General features: G+C 37.8%; 1 protein-coding gene across 2 annotated transcripts in view; it reads left to right on the forward strand.

The window, feature by feature from the left end:
- Positions 1-22,923, forward strand: part of thsd7ba (thrombospondin, type I, domain containing 7Ba) — a 183,885-nt gene that overhangs the window by 84,606 nt on the left and 76,356 nt on the right. For both annotated transcript variants that reach the window (XM_040027377.1, XM_040027378.1), the window contains exons 7-8: positions 5,405-5,563; positions 12,252-12,452. In XM_040027377.1, coding sequence (XP_039883311.1) covers positions 5,405-5,563; positions 12,252-12,452 — 360 coding nt within the window. The remainder of the gene's footprint in view (positions 1-5,404; positions 5,564-12,251; positions 12,453-22,923) is intronic.

Below are 22,923 nucleotides of genomic sequence, written 5' to 3' on the forward strand. Positions count from 1 at the left end.
TAAACATTCTTCATTGCTGTAACTGATATGTGTTCTAAGTACAACTAGACAGAGTCTTTTACCAAGGTACAATATAATATAAGATCTGGACCAACAGTGGGGCACTGTTCTGCATGTGAAATTGTTATTTGTCTAAAGAGCTTGGAAAGAAAAGTGTCTGGACCTCTTTACCTCTTTAAGTTGCTTGAAAACGTTTCACTTCTCATCCGAGAAGCTTCTTTAGTTATTCAGACACCAACTAGGGAGGATCAGAAAGACAAACGCAACAACATTGTCTTCCCCCATGTTGCCGGTTTATCAGAAAAACTCAGGAGAGTCTTCTTCAAGCATGACATCCCAGTGTACTTCAGACCCAGCCACACACTCAGACAAAACTGGTTCATCCCAAACTCCTAAACACAAATGTAGCAACGTAGTGTATGCTGTACAGTGTAGCGAGGAATGCTCAAACCTCTACATTGGAGAGACAAAACAGCCACTTCGTAAACATATTACACGACATAGAAGAGCCACCTCGATGGGACAAGACTCGGCTGTTCATCTGCATCTAAAGGACAAAGGTCACTGTTTTGAGGATGCCAATGTTCACATTTTGGACAGAGAAGACGGATGGTTTGAAAGAGGAGTGAAAGAAGCCATTTACGTCCACTGTGAGCGACCATCTTTGAACAGAGGCGGTGGCTTACGACACCAACTGTCTGCCATCTATAACCCAGTTTTGAGATCCCTTCCCAGACGCCTCAATGCCCACTCACATCCTGGGCCTGTTGACCTCAGGAAATCACATCATAGGGTGGGGCCAGGTTTCACAGCGGGTTCCCCCAAAACTTTTGATTGTGACCTACACCCATTTTCACACCTTGGCTCATGTGATTAGGTAGAGGATCAACAGGACCCCTGTGACCCCCTTGGGGGACACTCCCCTAGGACTTAAATCTGGGACTCTCCACCATTTGACGTTAGAACTGAAAGAGCTTCTCAGATGAGAGGTGGAACGTCTTCAAGCAACTTAAAGAAGTCCAGACACTTTTCTTTCCAAGCTCTTTAGACTACCATGACCTGGATGACTGAGAACCTTCACAGAGAAATTGCTAATTGTACCTCTGAAAGTGTGAAAGTGCAGTTTTTTTCATGAACCTACAAGCATTGGGCCTCTTTGGTCAGAAAATAATGCAGATTCATTATCAAACTAAGAGACAGCAAATATAAAATGGCACTTAAACCAGGAAAGCTACTAAAGATGCTAATGAAATTAACTTTCAGCAAGTTTCCCACATCTCACAAATGTTGCTTTTGTTCAGTAAAAAGGTTTTTGAATTTCTGCTTTAAAAAAATAAATAAATAAATAATTAAATGAGACTGTTCAAATGAAAAAAAAAGTGCTTGCAGAACAGTTTTTGACTGATATTCCTTACTCACAAGCCACTGTATAAGACTGCGGGAAATATTCCTCTTCAGTAAGCACATCAGTGTGTCTATGGTCATGCCCCACTGTACTGTGGAAATTTACAAGACTAAAAATCTACTTTTAGTCAGGCTAAGGTAAAAAAATAAAAATAAAAAAATACACCTGTAACGATGCTAAATGAACTGAGCTCTTTTTTCCGCTACAATCCTTATTTTACCCTGTACAGTACATTGGATTGTATATTACAGATATGATACTGTCTATTATAGAAAACTGTAACTGGGCAAGTCACTTTAGAAGAATAAGATTGTGATTCAGTTTTATTGAGCTTTATCTATTCTTTTAAGTTAAGTTTAAGTTAAACAAACAAGGTCAAAAATATCACATTTATACTGAAATCACACCAAAGCCTTACAATAAAAAGGAATCTTTAGCAGTGAGAGAAGAAACTGGTGAGGCAAGCCAGATGTTCTCAGGCACATCATCCCTAAACGGGCGAGGCCTCACAGCTAACACTCACTGAGGTGAGAACAGTTAACAGGTTCTTGCCTGAGGATCTGAGGCTGCGCACCGGTTGGTACAGGAACAGCAATTTCAGCACGCATTCTGAATGCAGGCCGTGAAGACCTTTAAAAGTGATAAGTAAAATCTTAAAATCGATCCTTAAAGTGATGGGCAGCCAGTGTAGAGTCTTTAAGATTAGTGTAATATAATTTTTTCTTGGTTGTTGTAAGAAGTCTGGTTGCTACATTTTGCACAGTCTGAATTTTTTTATGCTTTCTGATTGATACGAGTTTAAAAGACCGTTACAAAAATCCAAAACCATGAATGACACTGAGCGTCACTAAAACCCATGAACGGATAAAGGACTGAGGGAGGACTTCATGGTTGGATGCAGATTGTCTGTACCAGTGATAAGAATTCCTCTTTTATTTGAATTTAATTAACAAAAAATGTGACCAGCAATTTCTAATATAAGAATGTCTGCGTGTTATCAACATAGCAGTGGAATGAAATATTCTTTCTCTGTATAATAATCTGTATAATGTGGTCAGGAGGTAGCATGCATACATACCAGCTATTACCAAGCAAACTTTTACTTTAACAGAAATCTAGTTCCTTTTTCAGAAAACAAGTAAAACAATTTGAGACCTAAAAGTGTGAGAGACAGGAGGAAAGTGTGTTTTCATGGTTTTTTTCAAATATGGCATACAAGCTGAAGTAAATGTGAAATATTACTTTAATTCAACCGCCGAGAAGAACTTATCATCCCTCCCACTGTGAACTGTGGCTGCAATATCAGGAAATGTATAACTATTAAAGCCCTGTAATAAAATGTAGACAGACTGCATAAATATCTGAGGTTAGTCAAGGTACAGACTTGAAGAAAATAAGGAACTGCTGTTAGTCAAATAATAAGAACTACTTTTTTATATATAGTTTGTGCGTTTAATGTATCTTGTTTATTGCCGGAGCTATATTGAAGTTCAGTTGAAGGTAGAGACTGAAAATAATGTAAAGTATAGCTTTAAAATATGACCTAAAAACGGATAATCTAGTCAGATTCATTATTTTGGTTCAGGCAGTTGGGGCAACAATTGCATCTGTTTAAAGACTTCTTTGTTGTTTTGTCACACATCCTTAAAAAAAATGTCGTTACGTGTTGTAGTAATTTTGCAAAGAGATATACTGCCAAATAATGCTAGACAACAGTGATGATTATTTATTTGTTGGTTAAACCGATTTCAATTTGGTCTCCAATGCAATGGCCCTGGGGGTTCTCCCCTGAACTTAATCAGCTTAGCTGGCTGGGATTCCTTTATTATTGCAGAACATGTTTATTTGCAGCTCACAACAACGGGGAAGGGAATTGTCTCTGTGTTTTCATTGTTCTACATTTGGCATATTGCCCATGTTTAAGTTGATGCAAAAAAAAAAAAAAGATAAGCAAAGGAACAAAAATCTCTATCAACACTTCAGAAACCCAGTCTAACCCTCCTAAGTCTGTTCAGAACATGTGGCACACACAATATGGCAAGTTGTGGCAGCAGGAAGACATAGACCGTTACTGAATATTTATGAACAGAAATGCGATACTTTCTAATTAACAAAATTAAAGTTAGGCTTATAAATCACTTTAAGAATAGACTAACACGCATACTAAGTATTTAATTTATCTTTTTAATTAAACACAGTGGGTAGTTTTTAATGGCTGTCAACTGTAAGATTCTCTTTTTGCAAATCGCATCTTTGCCTCCCCTTAAAACACAACAGTTTATTAAATAATAACAAGTTAACTTTGCCTCCATCCATATTTTCATATAGTCCTGACCCAAGTCCCGAGCTGTGTGATGGAGGTGTTGCCTTTGGAAGGAAGTGTTCAGAGAAATGCTTGAAGATCAGAACTATATTTGTGAATGTGCTAAGTATAGAGTACGAATGAAAGCAACTCTTTGAACCACTGGACGTGAGAGACAACATCAATACTTCAAGTTCAGTGTTTACCTTGATGTGACTCGTACAGTTTTACATGATAAACAGATGTGGCTGCAAGGCATGTGGAGAATATAAAGAGCTCAATCAGGTTTTATTAGATGCCTACAACTGTAACACAATTGGCAAACATGAAAACACAATTTAGGGAGCAAAGCAGAAAGATCTATACTGCACTTTATCAACGTGTTTAGGCAAGCATCTCATTTTACAAAGGAGATCAAATACCATGTAAATTACTTTTGGTAAAAAGACAAAATGCACAGTGGACATTTAGTGAATATCTCTATGGGCTCTCATTTAAATGGAAATTTGCCTCTCAGTAATGTGCTGAGGTGCATCAAAATGGAATATTAGATTGAATAAATCCCCATGTTGTGGACAGGCAAAAAATAGCCACTTACTCTGCGAGAGAGACTAATGTCAGAGCCCATTACAGGTGGCTGAGCCGACTGTGATCTTCAAATAATGTCAGCTGTGCTTAGCAGTGAATTGGTCGTACCGTGTCTTGACTTAATATCTCCCTGTTGAGCTGCTGTTTATTCCCTTAGCTGGTCGTTGCCCTCTCAGCTGAGTCTCATGGCAAAATGTTTTAAAGCTATATTGTTCCACAACACAAAACATCACAGTTTTTAGAAAAAAAAGAAGGAATTAAAATTCTGCCTTTCATAAGTTTTTTTTTTTTTGTTTCTTTGGGGGTTTTTTTTTAGTCTGTTTTATTTTGTTTTTCATTTTGACAGTTTAGTTGGTTTGTCACGGGAACTACTCTCATTAGACTGAGGTTTGGTTCTGTGTGTAACAATAACTTTTCTGCTGTTTGTTTTTGGACTTTTTGTCCTTGTTATGGGGCCAATTAGTTTTTCATATATTACTGTCAGACATAGTTTCATATTGTAGTTTTATTTTTGTTTTACACTTACCATAATTCTAATTTCACTAAAATTATTCTATTAGAGTTACAAAATTACCACGTTTTGGGTAGACCTTTTCACACCCTTCACCATATATTTTCCTGTTATGCAAGGTTACTGGTTCCTGCCTCTACAATTGGTCCCTCTAAAACTCTAGGTATCTCCTGATTTTACCATCTTTATTGCAAAGTACATTTATGCAGTAGACCAACCCAGCTGTTACAGATTTTCCTGTGAGACTGAACTGGCCTTCCACTTTACCTCTTAAGTTAGAAATGAGCATTTTTCTCTACTCGTAACCTATTTCTCACCAGCTGTAGTGAGAAAGTTTAAGTTGTAGACTTTACTTTAAGTAATACATATCTTGCCAATCAAAACTAACTGCTCTGATAACACATATGCTCATTCAATCACTTTCATATCAACTAGCACGTACAGTATGTTTGTTTGGCTTTCATTCCTAAACATATTACTTGCACGCATGCGCACACACACACACACACACACACACGCACACACACTCTACAACTGCCTGTATGTGTTTTGACTTGTGGTCGGTTTATCCTTCCCTGTGCTTCTTTTGTTTGTTCAGTGTCCAGGCCTGTAAATGCTAGGCTGTGTGATGGTGAAGAGCCTCCTTTGGCTGTCCAGCACTGCTCCATTCCCTGCCAGCATTACTGCTTGCTCACCGGGTGGTCACCCTGGGGTGCATGTCTATATGACAGCTGCGAAGAACCACATGGGAAGAAAGGTATGCTGAAAAATTTATATAAAAATGAACAAGCTTTCGCTTTTGAAATATTTGGATCATTGCATTTTCCATGTATACATGTGTGTACCTGTCACAAGCGTTATATCGCAGCTCAAACTGGATGGAGTGAGGCAACACACAAACAGATATTCTTGGTTTCTGTGAAGATATTTATTGTCAAACAAAAAAAAGAAAGAATGAGAACAAGAAGATGAAATAAATTGCAGAAATGAGACAAACTGCATGAGCTTGTGAGTGATGCCAAATCAAAGAAAGGAACAAAACCAAGCGTAGGCTAACATCGTTTACCGAATGACTTACTACAAAAGAAGATAGAAATCAAATGTAACTAACTCTTTGTCCAAAACAAACTACAGAGCAGAAACATCCTTGCAGCAAATGTGGCTAAACTGAAAAACAAGTAAGGCATGTGCACTGTTAGTGGAGCGTGTGTGGATATGTGTCTAAACCGGACCCAGCCGCAGGCAGTAACGGTTACTTCAAACACAGAGTTAAGTCTACCTGGTACCTGTGTTCAACCTTACAGGCTGTATCTGCAAAATATGTCCTCTAAGTGTCTGCTCGTAGTATTCACAGGCTAAATAAGGGTCTCAAACAAAAGGTACAGAACATGGAGACATCAACATCTGTGCTGAGCTTAAATAAGACATCAACTAATTGGTAAGCTTGATTGTAAGAAGTTCTTCTTACGACCTGGCAGCAAAGGCAGGTGGAAAGCAGTGTGACTGGAATTGTCACAGGACCATTCACAACAGAATCTACGTTTGACCAAATACGCTGTCGAGTTAAGCACATGGAGGCGACAGGGCTCATGACCATGACGCAAAGCTTGCTTTAAAAAAATAACGGGATGCTATTACTAAAAAAAGAAGAAAAAGATTACTGTCTAATGTTTATAATTGCTGCAATTAAGTAATTTTACTTCAAAGTCTAAGATGTACAGGATATGCTTGCTGGCCAAAAATATCATGACTATGTGACTCAAGTAGATGGGAGACACATCTTAACACGATGTCTCAAAATGCATCTTCCACCCGGAAAAACACTCTAATCACTCATGACCGACATAAAAAGAAAGGTAAAAGCAGAACAAGGTAACATTTATCTTTGATGGCACATGTGCGCTTCAAAGCACAGAGAGCAGAAGTTGTATTTCTTGCGATGCATCACCGGATTTTTATGTTTGCAATAATAGCCGTGCAGTATTTCAAAATATAATTTAGTAAAGCACTGAGCAATTATATTTCAACAATGAGAAGGTTTGACAATGACTTGTCTTCAATCAAAACCGCAGACCACTCCTAGCCCTAGTGATCACAACAGCCCATGAAACATAATGTAACAACCACAATAACAGACAAAGTGCATTAGAGAGTCCTTTTAAAATGTAGAAACATTGTTTCAAGGTGCTTTATTCTTCCAGCTGCCTTCAAAAGTAAAGCACTGTTTTCTCCGAATTACTCTGACCGATAATAAAAGGATGGTCACCAAACAGTATAAAAGATATTACGTATATTTAAGTCTATTATATTTAAATTAATCAACTAACTTTGATGTGGAAGTTTAAATCATAACTATTAAATAAAAGAAAATAAACAGTGTTAACTCTATTACAGGGATGTTCCACATGTAGAGTTAGTTGTGTACTTGTATATAGACATGACTTCTAATTAACCTGAAAGCTGTTACATACATATGCATTTGCTTTTTTTTAGCAGTGTGACAGCCCTTGTGCTTTGATTGTCTCAAGACTGCTTACGCAGTGCTTCAGCAATCCTGAAGAGAAAGAAGTATTGTTCCTGACAGAGGTTAAGTGAGAAAGTGTCAGTGAAAAAGACCAATGTTGTCAGAGCAGTATAGAGAGCAGTATACGTTTGGATCTTAAATTGTTTGTTGATAAGCAGTTGTCTGGGAAGAAATGGGCTTTGGAAGAAGGTGCCACATGCTTAAACCACGGCAGACGAGAGACAGAAGCACCTAGATTTCAGCTCTCAGGCCCCAGGAGGCTGAAAGGAGTATCAGCAGATAAGATGCTTCCTGTCTGCGTGTGTGTTTGCTCATGTGAAGTGTCTGTGACAGTGTGTCTGTGTGCGAGAGAGCAGATGTACTAAAGTATTCAACACGCTCTTGCTGCCGATGTTCTTGTCTTTTTGCACAGGTGAAAGTGTGTCATATCTGACTGCTTTAGAAAGGCTGTGCGTCGTGAATGTGTGTGTGCGCAGTGTGCGTGTTTCAGTCAGTGTGCCAGTAGTGTCGGAGCTGTTAGTGTGTTAGTACTTTGCTAAAAGGGCAGCATGACCTCGTCCCTGCCGTGAGTAAATGCGCATGAAAGCGCCCCAGGGAGTGAGTGAAGTGTGCATTGTTCAGGTCAGTGCCCACACTCTCCAACACTGGATCTCAACGGGATGAGCCGACTCCTCTCACAGACAGTGTCATTAATATATTTCAAGGAGTGGAAAACACAGCATCTGCTGTTTTGCACAGGGTCTCTTGTGGCACACTGTCTTTTCATGGTATTCATAAAGACTACGAGTGCACAGCAGAAAGCGTACAAACCAATACACAACCACTTGCTGAAGCAGTGCTGGCAATGATGCAATAAACACTTATTGAGTAGTAGAGTATTGTTATTATCGGAGTCTTTGACTGTAAGGTTGGGAGGCGGGTTCATTCCACTGCAGGGCAACCTGCCACTGCATGTGGCGAATAAAATTTGAACTTGAACTTGAACTTGCACCCTCTGAGCTGCAAAGAATTGGTAGCACACTGCCTTTGTGTTTCACAATATTAGAACAACTTTTGATCCAAACTGAAAGGCTTGTGAGATCCCAAATTTCAGGTGGAGGAGCCAAGCTGGTGCTTCCGCTGCTTTGCTTTCCAGAAAATTACGAATTTAAATGATCTAAAAGCACTTTTAGTGCCTTTTCCATAAGGCACTAAAAGCCTTATGGAAAAATGAATTGAACATGGGAGATTATCGGACAGAGTTCTGGTAATGTCTCTGCAAGAAATCACAGAGCTGTGGGGAGGTGTATTTCTGAACAACTATGTGCTAAAAATCACCGGTTGGCCCTTGTTTCCTTGAAATAAACCTGGTATGACCAAGAAACCTTTCAATTATTAATATCCGTGGGGGCATGCCCAGCCAAATTGTTTTTTGTGGTTTGGATGTGAGTAACAGTAAGTGCTCCGGGCAATACTGCAATCGATCCACAGTCTCTTTGCTCTTCGAGAGCACACTTGGGCAGCATCGCTCGGATCTGGCCGCTGAACTGGTGCCTCACACCAATAGATGGTCGGGGATGTAATTTGCAGAGTGGGCATCCAGGGGTTTGACAGGTCCACCTGTGGAGGGAAAGAATGTGAGACCTTTCAGCCATGTGTAAATTGAGTATTGCTCAAAAAGAAAAGCTGCCCCTGCTCAAGTGTCGTCTACATTTACTGGAGAAAGTGCCACAGCTAAAAAATATTATTTTTATCCTTCAACTTTTTATCCACAAATGCATCATCAGGGAACTGGAAGAGCTCGGTAGTCAATAGAAACCATGGATTATAAATGTGGATCACAATGTGTTCGATAGATAAAGACCTGATTATAAAGAAATGTATATTTTAAGAATAACCCATCTGTGACATAATCAACATTTTAGAACCAAATCAGCCCTAATAGGCAACAAGAATGTAATTTGATGGGTGATTGGGTAACTGGCTGAATAATAATGAGTGTGTGAAAATGTTGATCATTCTGCAATTTGCTAATTACTGTGTAAACCATCTTTAGAGCAGTGTTGTTCATGTCACATGAATCAAGCTGCACCCTCTTTAATGTATCTCTAGTCACTGCCTTTTCACTGCTGTTGTGTCACTTTTGCACCTAGCTCTCGCTTAGATGTTATTTCAATCGATATACATTTTTTTTCTGATAGACAGTGATCATGCTGTTTTTGATTTCATATCATCTATTTGTTTATGTTCCTTACTGAAAAATAGGGAAAGGATGGCAACCAAAATACGACATCTTTCCCGCTCTTGCTAAAATAAAAGTTCTTCAGAAATATTATTATAGGGGAAAGTATTAATTAGCAGTTAAAGTATATATAAGAGAATTACTAACTAACTAAAAGAAACTTTAGGCACTGTGAGTTGTGTGAATTGCATAAAAATTACTCGTAAATATACAAAGGATGGATCCTTCTATGTAGCTAGCTAGCTATTGGACTATCTATGTATCTAATTTATCTATTGTTCTTTCTTTTACGTTTTGATTTTGTCAGGACAACTTAGTTTTTGGATTATAATTTAAAGAAGCATATGACCAGTTGTTTGCATGGGTTCTTTCCGGGTTCTCCGGCTTCCTCCCACAGTCCAAAGACATGCAGTTAGTAGGGTTAGGTTAATTGGTAACTCTAAATTGTGTGAATGTGAGTCTAAATGGTTGTCTGTCTCTATGTGTAAGCCCTGCGACAGACTGGTGACCTCTCAAGGATGTATCCTGCCTCTCGCCCTAAGACAGCTATCCCAGCGACTCTGATAAGGATAAGTGGAAGAGAATGCATGGATGGAAATTCTAAACCATGAGTCAAATGTTTGGATTGGATTCTTATGGCACCAAACATTATAGATGTTTTTCATCAAGCTTGTCCTAAATTATCTTAACGTAGCACGTGCTGTACATTGAAGTTCAGATATTAAAATAAAATCTCACTTCTAATATGTTGGAGGATTGTATTGAATCAAACAAAAAAGGGAAATCAATGAAGAAATATCTACTGGGAATGTTTCTTTATGAAAAGGTCTCTGTGTTAGAGTAAATGAGAAGAGGGGCAGAAGCAGAATGTCAGTGTGTCTATATCTGTGGCACAGAGACAGGTGGGGCCAAGCAAGGGAAATACCAAAGATCATCGTGTATTTTAGTTTGGACTTCTTTGTTCTGAAGTGAGGTGTGATCCAGCCTTTAAAATAACATTAAATATTTTCCTTTGAAAAAAGATGTTTTTTCTTTGCTTTATTCAGTCTCTCTTGATCCAAAGGTTCAACATATGGTCACAAGTCTATGTGGTTAAATTGCTAACCTTGCCACAGCATAGTGTTATTCTGGGTTTTGAAAGGTTTAGTTGTTTGTTGGACAGCCTCAGTGCTGGTGGGTTTGAAATTAGGTGAGAGGGTGTTGTTACATTGTGTTGTCTTTGAGGGTGTGAGGTAATACATGTTGAACAATATTTATTATTCCTTTTTAGTTTTATTTATGTTGGAAATATCGAAGGTACACGAGTTCAAATGCTGATATCATGGCAGGGATACAGCTTTCACCTTCTGTTATGTCATCGAATGAAAGCCTTGTTGGTTTGGAAAGTGTTATGAAGAACATTTTACAATCTTTGTGTGTATTTGAATTTTTTCTGGGCTCTGCCAGTCATTTCCTATAACTTTATATTCACCACAAAACTCCTTAGTCAGGATTTTACTATTAAAAGCTCTGCAGAGATCCTAACAACTAGGCAATCTAATAATCTAACCAGTCAGTAAGTAGTCTAATAATACTACCTTGGAAACATTATGTCATCATGCGACATCACAGTATCTTGCTCCATTTGGCTTCAGCACCACTGTGGAGTCAGTACAAGTCAAAAAGAAGACTTTAATTTAATGAAGCAAGAGCAATAAAGAATAGATTACAAAGGTGCTTAAATGACAATATCCCTCTATATTCAGAGATAAAAAGCAAAAAAAGAGATCATAACTATTTACAGGCTCAGATTGGATTTGCAGCCAAAAAAGCCAGGCTCAAAAATTATAGCAAGCAAATTCGATCATACTTTGTGATTGCCGTTTACCAGGTCAGAGTGAACCAGAGAATTGATCTAGCGATGTAAAACACTCATTTTAACATGGAATTTTCACTCGTAGAAACTCCAAATTTAAATGTGTTTAATGACATTCTCAAAATAAAAATAATCCTGAGATGGCGATAGGGCAGTAAGATTTGCTTGTCTAGAATCAACAGTATAACTGGCACATTTTCTCCTTCTTATTTATTATTTACATTTAATTTGTATTATTTTCTTAAGACAATTATAGCTTTTTTTGTTCTTTTCAGGAATTTTATGTGGTATCTATTGTTGGTATATTATCTACTGTAAACGAATGCCTGCAGCCCCCCAACCAAGTTTGTTGCAGCAAACACGAGTAACAGCACAAAAGTAGTGTACTGCTGTGAATGGGGTCAGCAGCAAAACATAGTTTGGCCACTGAAAAGAATGCCCACCTAAAATTAAAACAAAGAAAGAAATCAATATTTGTTTTATTGTACATCATCTTTGTGATATTTGCCCCCTTTACTCTGCTGTCAGACAGTCCTTTCCAGTGGGGAATGAAAGCCATAATGGTGATAATAGTACTCTCTTCAAATCTACCAGACTGACAAAAATGCTTATTTTACCTTGCAGAACAATGGTGTTTCTGGTACTCTGTTGCCATGACTGAGCAATTTGCTTGTTCTTGTGATTAGTTCAGCTTTCCATCAGCAAGAAACATCTGATAAGAAGAATAGCAATGTACATATATAGACATACATTTATACTTTAAGTCTATGAATACTATAGTAACTATATTATCAGGGTTTCTCGGATAACTTCTTCTGTACTTTCTCACCACCTGTTTCCATCAGGTTTCAGACAGAGGAGGAGAGAAGTGCTGTGGGAGTCTAGTGGCACTCTGGGGACATGCCCTCATCTGACGGAGTTCATTCCTTGTGATGATCCTGCCTGCTACCTGTGGCAGGTCCAGCAAGAGGGAAGATGTATTCCCACCAAAAACTCCTGCGGTCCTGGAACTGCGATCCAGAATGTGACCTGTGTCAACGCTAAAGGTAATGTTTCACATATTCTTCATAGATAAACCGTTCCTGTCACATTTTAAATGCATTTCATTGTGACTGAAAATCGGTCATTTAATTCAGTTTGGCCTTCTTCCAAGTAGAAAAACCTTACTAAAATGAATACTTTACTTTTTGAATAATCACCTTCTCCTGTCTTTACATTTTTTTTTAACTCAACTATCTTCTAGAGCATCCCATGCCTGAGGCATTTTAAAAGGCAAGGACATTAGTGACTAGAGTCTTGAATTGCTGAATCCTCAACAGAGACTTCATTCTTGTCCAAGATAACTCTGAAATGAGGCAAAATAACAAAGGAGTGCCTAAAGGGAGAGCAATGACAGCTCAGCTAGGCATTTACTTGTTCTATCTAGAGAAAGGCAGCTCAAAAGTTAAACAAGGATCCAGCCAGCAATACTCACGAAAGCAGTGGCTAGAAAAATGTAACAGAAGTTCAAAGCTGTTTGAACTCTCAGTCACATCCTGGATGAGCCCCCAAATTATTACATATCTGAGGAGAGGTGGGGGATGTGGGGAGTAGCAATAAAATGTCCAGGTGAAAGTCAAAAGCTGCAATAAAATTAATCTATATTTTATGAAAAGGTTCAGCTTTGAAATGATTTTTAGATGAGAAGACTATGCTGCTTTATCAGTCAAGCATTACCAAATCATTCGTTAGCCAGTAAAGAAAAGGCAAATAGTCTAAAGAAAAAAGCACTTCTGTTAACAGAAGGCACTGACTACTTTCTAGTAACTCAGCACTACCAAAGCACAAAGCATGCATACCACTAAAGCTCACCACACTAGCTGGCCCACACTGAGAGATTAGCTCTTCCCCAGCTTTTATAGCGCAGGGTGGTTAATTGCTGAGTGAAATCAGCTGTGCACTCACTCCACAGGAGAAAGGGGCACCACCAAATTGAGGTTAGAAACACTACAAACACAGTAGGCCTGCTATAGCCTTGACTGTATCAATACAAGGTGGGGGAGATCCTGGTTTTGAGCAAAACTAGTTAGTGGCTTGAGCTTTACTTCATATTTACTTCCTGTTGCTGGCAAGAAAAAAGAATTTGCATATTTATGGCAAAATGCAGATTTAACAGTTTCTGACCATAATAAATTAATTCCTTTTATGGTTTTTATTATTATTGATTGCTATTTAGGTATAGTATGTATTCATTTATTTTTTAGCTTTAACTATAAATCCACTTAATGTACTAAATATTACAATATTACTAAATGTAATATTGCTTATATATAGCTATCACTAGAAATTCATCCAAATTCACGGTAAAGCCATTAGTGCTATGGTCTTGACATGCAATCTTATCAGTTATGCAGAAACTATCAAGTATAATGTGATCCGTTGTGATCAGCCATATCCTCATGTTGGGTGATGGGGACATCAGCATTAACGGAGCATGCATTATTCATTAGGGACCATCATCGTTTGTGGGCTCAGAAAACATTGGCCTGATTAATAGTCAGAATTGTAGCTTCCTACCAAGCATTAATTGATCATCTCCATAGATTATAAATCTAATTGCACCCTTTTTTGCCTGTGTTTTATTATTCTGTCAAAATGGATCATGTGTGTGTTTATCAGGAAGGCAGTGGAAGGTCCAGATAAATTAGCCAACAGGAGAGTCTAATGAGTTTTGACAGGACAGCTAAGAGTGGGAGCTTTGCCAGGTTTTAGGAAAAAGGCTCATAAAATTATCTGTGGTGGATTTCTATGGAAATTATAAAAAGTTGGTGGCTGTTCCTTAATTGGCTTATCAGACTTAAGATTCTAGCATTTTGAGTTATTTTCACACATAGTGACAGCCTTGTCACTGCTGAGTTCTTAAGTGAGCCCCTTTGTTTAAAAGCTCTCACAGTTGCAACTGCATGGAAGAAAACCAGTTAATATCATAAGAATATTACACTTTGTTTCTCGCAGTTAAATCCAAAAAAAGGTCCTGATACTAACTAATTTGGCTTTTCATATTAGAATAAAACAAATGCATAATAGAAAATAAGTGTTAGAGGAATCAAGTATAAAGGATTTGTAATGAATAGACATGAATGAAAAAGTACAATATAATGAAAAATATAATTTTGATAGAAAGAAGTATGTGACACTGAAAGGAATCTATATTTACATTAATCAAATCTGCTTTCATGTGTTTATGAGACCACATAATAATCACACCAAGTAATGTTGGTACATTGTTTTTATTATTTGAACGAGTGATGTAAAACAGATGATTATAGATGGAACAAGTTTTGTTGCTTTGATTATTTTTATTTCATTATTTATTTTGTGCAAGCATCTCCCCCCTTTCCACAATCACATCCTGGTTTGAGAAAATGTTCTTTGTTTCTGCACTGGTAAAATTTAGCAGACCTTGAAGAAAGTAACTGCTAATTGCCAGTCTGGCTGCACATTCAGATTCATCACATTCAAGCTCTGCGTCTAAGCTATTACACAAGTAATAATGATGGACATTTTGTCTGCTGGAAAAGGCATAAAGGCAGCTTCTCTCCTTGAAAAATGAAGTGCTAAATAAAGATTCCTATAGTCTCAAAGACTGTCGACTAACTGTATTTATTAGTTAATAATGTCAGAGTTAATTTAAATCTTCCTCTAGTCAACGCTTGGCCAACTCCAGGCCTCGAGGGCCGTTGTCCTGCAGGTTTTAGATCTCACCCTGGGTCAGCACACCTGAATCAAATGATTAGTAGGGGTGGGTTTTCATTATCGATTTACTGATTAAAATCGATTCTCGCTTGGATAACGTGATATTGATTCATTAAAATCCTGAATCGATTTTTTTAATATAAATTTATTTTGCCCGAAATGCCAGAATCTCAGGTTAAACCTCACAAAATTTCAACAACCACCAAACAGCTAAAACAGTAAATGAGAGCAGGAACACGGATTCTGCACAAAGACGTAAACACAAAGCGTAGACCCGCCAACGAATCAGAATCAGTGAGATGTCGCCTTTCTCACCCGACGGCACGGACACGAGCTGAAAGCCGACAGCTCGCTGATTCTGATGTTTCGGCGGGTCCGCGCTTTGTGTTTGCGCCATTTTTGCCCTGATTCTGAAGCTGCAGGTTTTATCTCTCTCCAAACAATATTGACCGAACCAGCAGCAAAAGAAGCAGCAAACTACGCTTCACATAAACATCGTCATGAATTCCCCTACATGCACAGCTCCCTCTCTCTCTCTCTCTCTGTACTTCAAGATCAGTTTCCCTTCTAACAATCTTTTTTCTGCATTATTCGCTTGCTTGTTACGCACAAGTCTACCGTTCTTACAGCCTGTCGGACGCTGTTTTTTTCCCCTTTTACTTACTTCCGAAAAGAAAGCCTCATTTCAGCCGTTCAATACTGAACTAAACTTTTTAAAATTATGCAAAATAGCAAAACGCTCAGCTGTGTCTCTAATAAAACCTCTGTAACTTTTCTCTGCTTCACGTCAGCAGCATCAGGTAATGTTCATATGTTCATTAATGGTTTTGTTTTGTTTTTGATCTACTGCAGAATATTTTTATAAAATCCCAGGCCAGGAAAATCACCTTCATGTTTTTCTGTGTTTTATCCTCAGCTACTTTGACACAAAGGCATCTGCTGTGACGCTCACACCTTTGATTATGTCTCCCAAGTGTCAAATTTCTTTTTCTAGATATAAAAATATAGAAATGTACCGATGCATGATCTGAATTATAATATGTCTGACTGTCTGAGGCAAAATTTCCCCGATTCAAATTGAATCGAATCAAATCGAATTGAATCGAATCGTGGATCGAATCGATTCGGGACCTTGTGAATCGGAATCGAATCGATTCTAGAAATGAGTGACGATACCCAGCCCTAATGATTAGTTCATTACCAGGCTTCTGGAGAACTTCAAGACATGTCGAGGAGGTGATTTAACCATTTGAATCAGCTGGATCAAGGACACATCTAAAACCTGCAGGCCTTCGATGTCTGGGTTTGGATACCACTGATCTAGGTGAACATAAAAAAAACAAAAAAAAAAACTACTCAAGAATATTAGAAATCATAATAGTGGTTATCAGCTTTAATCAGGCCTTCTGCTTCAGGTTTTGTTCTCATTTGACTCATATTTCTTTCACAGTGTATGTGACAAGAGGGCAGACCATACCAAAGGTTCACTTAAATCAGCCTTGGCTTACGCCAGGCCTCGAGGGCTGGTGTCCTGCAGGTTTTAGATATCACTCTGGGTGAACACACCTGAATCCAATGATTAGTTTATTAGCAGGCCTCTGGAGAACTTCAGGACATGTTGAGGAGGTGATTTAGTCATTTAAATCAGCTGTGTTGCATCAAGGACACATCTAAAACCTGCAGGACACCGGACCCCGAGGCCTGGGTTTGGACACCACTGCTGTAGTCGAAGCTTCCGCTGTTATCGCCAACAAATTTATTATCCATTCATCCATTCGCTTCCGCTTATCCTTTTCAGGGTCGCAGGGGGGCGCTGGAGCCTATCCCAGCTGTCATAGGGCGAGAGGCAGGGTACACCCTGGACAGGTCGCCAGTCTGTCGCAGGGCCAACACACAGGGACAGACAACCATTCACACTCACATTCACTCGCACATTCACACCTAGTGGCAATTTGGATTATCCAATTAACCTATCCCCACAAATTTATTATATGAAACAAAAAATAAAGCTTACACAGCTGTGGTCAGAAGTTTACACACACTCGTCATTTCATGGTAGTTTTGGACTACACACGTGTCGTCTTTTTAGCAGGGTCTTCTTTCTTGACTGGTACCCTCCCAGTTCATGGCTATGTAAAACTCACTTCACTGTGGACAGTGAGGCTGCTGTACAGTTGTTTGAACTGATGATGTTGGAGTCTACAATTGTTTAGAAACGGCTCCAAGAGACCTTCCTAAATTAAATCTATAGTTCTTTACAGTTTCTCATCAAGTTTCTGGACTTTCCAATTGTTCTAAGTATTGGTCAGTCCAATGAGTGCTATCAAACAAATCCTTTTTATGCACGCACTCTGTAGGCAGTGTTTTCAGGCGGAGAAACTACCAGTTGTAGTCAATCACGCCAGCTAATGAGAAATTAATAGGCTTTGGCCTTGTCAAGATAAACAACAGTGTAGCACTACTTATTACAAATGTCAGCTGTGTATATGCATACGTTTGACACTGTGCTGATTATAGAATAGCCAAAATGAATTAAAGCTTGTGCACCCAATTCTTGTTTTTTATTAAAAAAAAACATTGAAGAAACCATTAAAAAATTAGGAAAATCTTGTAATTATCACGACTTTTGTGATTGCAACTGTATATAAAAGCAGTTAAAGCTCTTTACCAACTCTTCTTGCATCGATTGTCTCTTAGACTAAATGGTAAAACAATGAAAGAGAAAACACAAAGAACATAAATAAAACTCATTCAATTTTTAATGGTTATAGATCAAGCAGTATATTTACATATATTTTCAATCAAAGCACACTAATCAAAGCACATGAAATCCAGCAGTGGAGGTGGGTTGTTAATGACATTACCTGCGGCATCTCCGGGTTCCTGTGGTGCGTTATAAAGAAACTTTGCAGTAGAATTTTCCAGTTCTTCTGCAGTCCTGTGGAGAGAGCAATGGGGATCTGGAGTTGAGGAAGTAGGAAGGTTTAGACCGACTGTGGAGAATTCCTGCATACGTATTCACTGCTGCCTGGGTTTCAATCATTTTTGTTCTGACAGGCTGAGATAGGCAGTGAAGATGGAGAGGCAGTAGTAACATATCAGCAGAGCTTAAAGGATTGTTTGCTATAATCTGATATGCTGTCAGAAACGGTAACCAGCTGTGATATCTGTAGATGCACATACATTTTTTTAAATAGTAGCAGCTTATCTTGTAATCACTAAATCATAAATACATTAGCTGACGTAGCTGTCTTTGTCTACAAAGGTGGTGGAGATTTTAAGGAACTCTTCTTTCATCTCTGATGTTGGAGCTGGATTTAAGAGTTATTTATGGATAACAAGTGAAAGCTTTCTGGTTTAAAAAAAAAAGAGCAAGCCAGAGGAAAAAACAACAGACCATGTCTACTCTCCATCTTATCTTGACTCACCATATGATTTTAAGTGGAAGGTTGGAGGGAATTCACAAGTCAGTCAGTCAGTGCCCATTACTATGGTCTAGTTTCAGTGTCCCCATTGTAAGCTGAAGCTTTTCTTTCATTAAATTGATATATACATCATCAGGACATTATATACCACTAAACCTCTTAAATTACCTTCTTGCTATGTTTATAACCATCATTTCTTTTTGCAATCTCTGCACATCTCAATCAATTACAGGAAAAATATATAATATAACCTCCGAACACTGTCCTGCTCTTCATTATTTTTTATTCCTTTACAGGGTTTTGGTCTGTGTGACCTTTGTCAGGTACAAAGAAACCTTGTTCATGCACAATTGCACATATGTATACATTGAGTAAGATTCAGCCAATTAGGCATTCCTGGCTATTAGACGTCACATGTGCATGCAATCAATCAGTTAATGAGTCCACTCGAATCGTCAATGACATCATCCAAAACCCAAATAACATTTAAAATCACCATCTGATTTGAAAACCGAACCATCTATATATATATATATATATATATTCCAAAATTATCACTTAAACTAAGAAAATTATGACAATTATAAAATAAAAGTTTACAAAAATATTCATACTTTGGACAAATCAGTGCTGTATAACATTTTACCATATACAGTATACAAATCCCAAATCAAAACAAATGCACTCATTAAACTGTTCATCATTCAGTCCTTTGGGTGACAATATCTGCAAAGTGAATATCCAAAATGCCTCTCTTCTCTTCAATAATAAATCAATATGAGTATGAAACCATACAAAAAAGCACTTCAATTGTTTGTCATCAGATTGTGTTTGCCGTGTTTTAAAAAAAAAAAACTACAAATAAACTGCTGTCAACTCAAGTAACATTACATGGAGCAATTAAAAAGTTTCAAATGAAGTCTTTCTTACATTTGACCCGAGTTTCACTTTGGAGAAGAGGATAAATCTTGTGAATGGGGTGGCTGGGTTTATTTCTGTTCAGCTAAATAATAAATTGAATATTATGAAATTCAGTGATGTGCCAGATACCCCTGAGATTTGTAAAAAGAAAAAAAAAATTCTCCCTGATTGAGTGAGCTTTTTGTTCCCGTTTCCCAGCATAAAGCAAATCTGCATTCCAAGTCTGAGGATGCATGAAATTGTGTGAGGAAAGTCTAAGCTTATAGAGAGCATACAAACTGCACTTTTCTGACTAAGTTAATCTGATGGAGATTAAAATGATTATCTAGGCTTGTTCAAGCAATCAAAAGAAAAAAAAATCCTATATCACCTAAATCGTGTCTTTGCCATGGAATATATTCTATTATGGCAATAATTTTAGGGCAGCAGAAATCATTTTGGTATGACTGAAGTGGAATTAAGTGATACAAGGGTGGCCAAGGTCACTTTTGGGACTCAACCAGACAGATGCCCAGAGGGATAACCATGTGGTGAAAATAATAAAGCGCTGTTGTTTACTGATTAATCATTTTGGTGCATCACATACTAAGATCATGTATCTAGATATGTTTTATTAATGCGCTTTATCAGATATCTTGTGTTTCCCAATTCACTTGAGGTTAAGCAGATAAGAAACGGAGCTGAAAAACCCCCACAGAAAATGTTAGTGGCTGTATAAGTGTTAAGTGCTATTTGAAGTAGCCATGTAATACCGTTATTTTCACAATCAGTATCATATGTAGAAAGTATGTTTTGGTGCTAAATTATACACCACATGCTAACTGTATGCCTTAATATTTCTGTGGCAGGTAGGCAGACAGACAGATATTCCCAGTATAGGCTGAAAAATTATGCAAACTCCTAGGTTAATTATATTAACAAAAGCTAATTGGAACCAGGGGAATCCAATCAGTGACGCTAGATTAGAAGTGTAGGTTAGGGATACTTTGACTTCTAAAAATACTCAAGAGTTTGACTTTAGTGTTCACGAGATTTTGCTAATAACCCATGCATATAAAATGATTCTGTGTAAGCAAGGATCACTGTTTTTAAATAAAGCTAAAAAAAAAAAAAAAAGAGAGTCTGAGACTAACTGTATTTATTTGTGGGACCAGCTGCTAAAAGTGTTGAAATGCTATGTTTGTTTGCACATATCTTATTCCCATTGTGTTTGTTTATGCTTATTTGTGACCTGTCAGTGGAAGCAACCAGTCACACTGGTTTAACACTATTTAATCAAAAATTGTTAATTCTTCATGTTTTCTTTTAAATAGTGCCAAATCTGCATGTGAGAGTGTTCATTTATTGTGTTCTACACTTACTATTTCGTGTTTGGCTACAGTTACTACTGTATTTATGTGTTATTTACTGCAAACTACTTCAGCAAAGAGATGTGATAGCTTCACCCTCTAGCTTTTTGGCACAGTAAACTTGTTCTGACAGCTCCCACTAATTGCACGGTGACCAGAGTAGTCGGTCCAATTTCTCGATGTAACCATAGACCATAGTGTAATGCAGTGCACCTGTGACTGGCAGTTGACATGACCCACATACAGCAGATCTTTGCTGCGTATACTTAAACCTACAGATGATCTGACATTTCTGACCTAATAACTGAGCAGAGTGGTCAGCATCATTCTGACTCTGCTTGCTCAAGTGGTCAGCAATATTCAGGAGCTATGTTTAGGAGAAGTGCTGAAAGTGACTAACTTTTGCTGAAATGCTGAAGCTACACGTTTAACAGGCAGGTAAAGCACAGAAAATAATTAGTGACCCAGGGTAGTTTGTTGGATGCTCACAGCTATTTCATCCAATGCACCTTGTTTCTTTTGCCTCCCCCCCAGCTCTACTTTAAAAGCTTCCTCCACAGATTGGATATGATTATTAACTTTTAAGCAAAGGCGAGGACTTTTTTTCAGTATCTACTAGAATAATAACAATGAAGAAATTAATTGGTGGGTGGGCGAGCAGAATAGAAATCATGTGGAAATTGCATGCAGGAGCCAGTGATATTATATCTGAGTAAGAGCCCCAATTCCTGTATTAATAATGCAAAAGGACCCCTAGGGCAACCATCTATTCGCAGAGCACCCCCCCACACACAAGTAGTCTCATACATACACACTCACACATAGATACAAATACATAAGTTGTGACTTTGGATTCATGTTATCATGTCATTTCTCTTTAGGCAGTGTTTTCAGGCAAGGTTTTGTGAGTCTTTTGTTACTTTGTTTGCTAATACATGCATTAAACCCTTTTGATTTTCAAGCAGAAAGATTGTTGAATTACTGATTTTCCATTGTTTATAAAAGCACAGTAAGTAATTCCACCTTTGGCAATAATGCATCTGTTTTAATCAGTTTTTAATAAGCCTGGAGCCAGTGTCATGCTTTTATATTCTTTTTGTTGCATTAGTTTGATTTAAAACCTAAAGTTGGGAATGTAAATGCATCAAAGCGCCCTTGTCAGTGGCCTTTCTGCAAAGTTTTGCCCTTGTAAAAATTAGTAGACTTAAGTGAATGCTGGACCTCTTGGTATTCCAAACACCTTGATTGCACAGACTTGTCTGGTTTTAATCATGCTGCTGTCTGCTATCTACTGATAGATTCATACTCTTGTCCATACTGTTTAACAGAAATTCAACTTCCAAACTATATAAGACTTTGTCAATGCTTACAATAGGCAGATATGATCCTTCTCTACTTGTACTATAAAGCAGTGTAAATTGTATGTAAATTATGTCACTGCCCATAAAGGTAATAGTGGGTGGAAAAACAAACTGTTGTTCTTCTGCTCTTTCTCTAAAAGTAGCAAAAGAACAAACAAAAAATATTTATTTACTTTACTTTAAGCTAAAACTTTTTGCTTTGCATTTTTGATTTAAAGCTTTTTTTTTTTTTTTTAAGTACCGCTGTATATCATTGCCCATTTTTGCATTTCTAGTGTGTATTGCTCTAAATGTGGGTCAGTGAGGTTGATTCACTGAAATCTATAGTGCATGCCCTGCTCTATTTTATGCTGTCTTTGCATTTAGCATGCATACCTGAAATCATTACCTGGGTAGGAGTCACTGCGAACCAAAACAGTGACAATGGATTCCCACAAAGCTTACTGTCAGTTCAAAACAATCACGTTAAAGATCATTGTAATTTGTGCTGCAGCCTCCAAAGTGTCTCTGAGTTGTTTACATATATATACCATCGTGAAACCTATGTTCTCGTTGCTTAAAATTTTAATTTTAGTTGAAAATATAATTTTAGTGAACATTACAGTAATAACCATCCACCATCTTTCCACTTGTCCGGTATTATAAATATACGTCTCGCTCTACAAATGTTTATGCACATTTTTTTTTGGGAAAAGTTGGAAAAATTTGCATCTTATGCCCACTTTG

This window comes from Simochromis diagramma, unplaced genomic scaffold (assembly GCF_900408965.1).
Source record: "Simochromis diagramma unplaced genomic scaffold, fSimDia1.1 OVJJ01000343.1, whole genome shotgun sequence".
NCBI lineage: Eukaryota > Metazoa > Chordata > Actinopteri > Cichliformes > Cichlidae > Simochromis > Simochromis diagramma.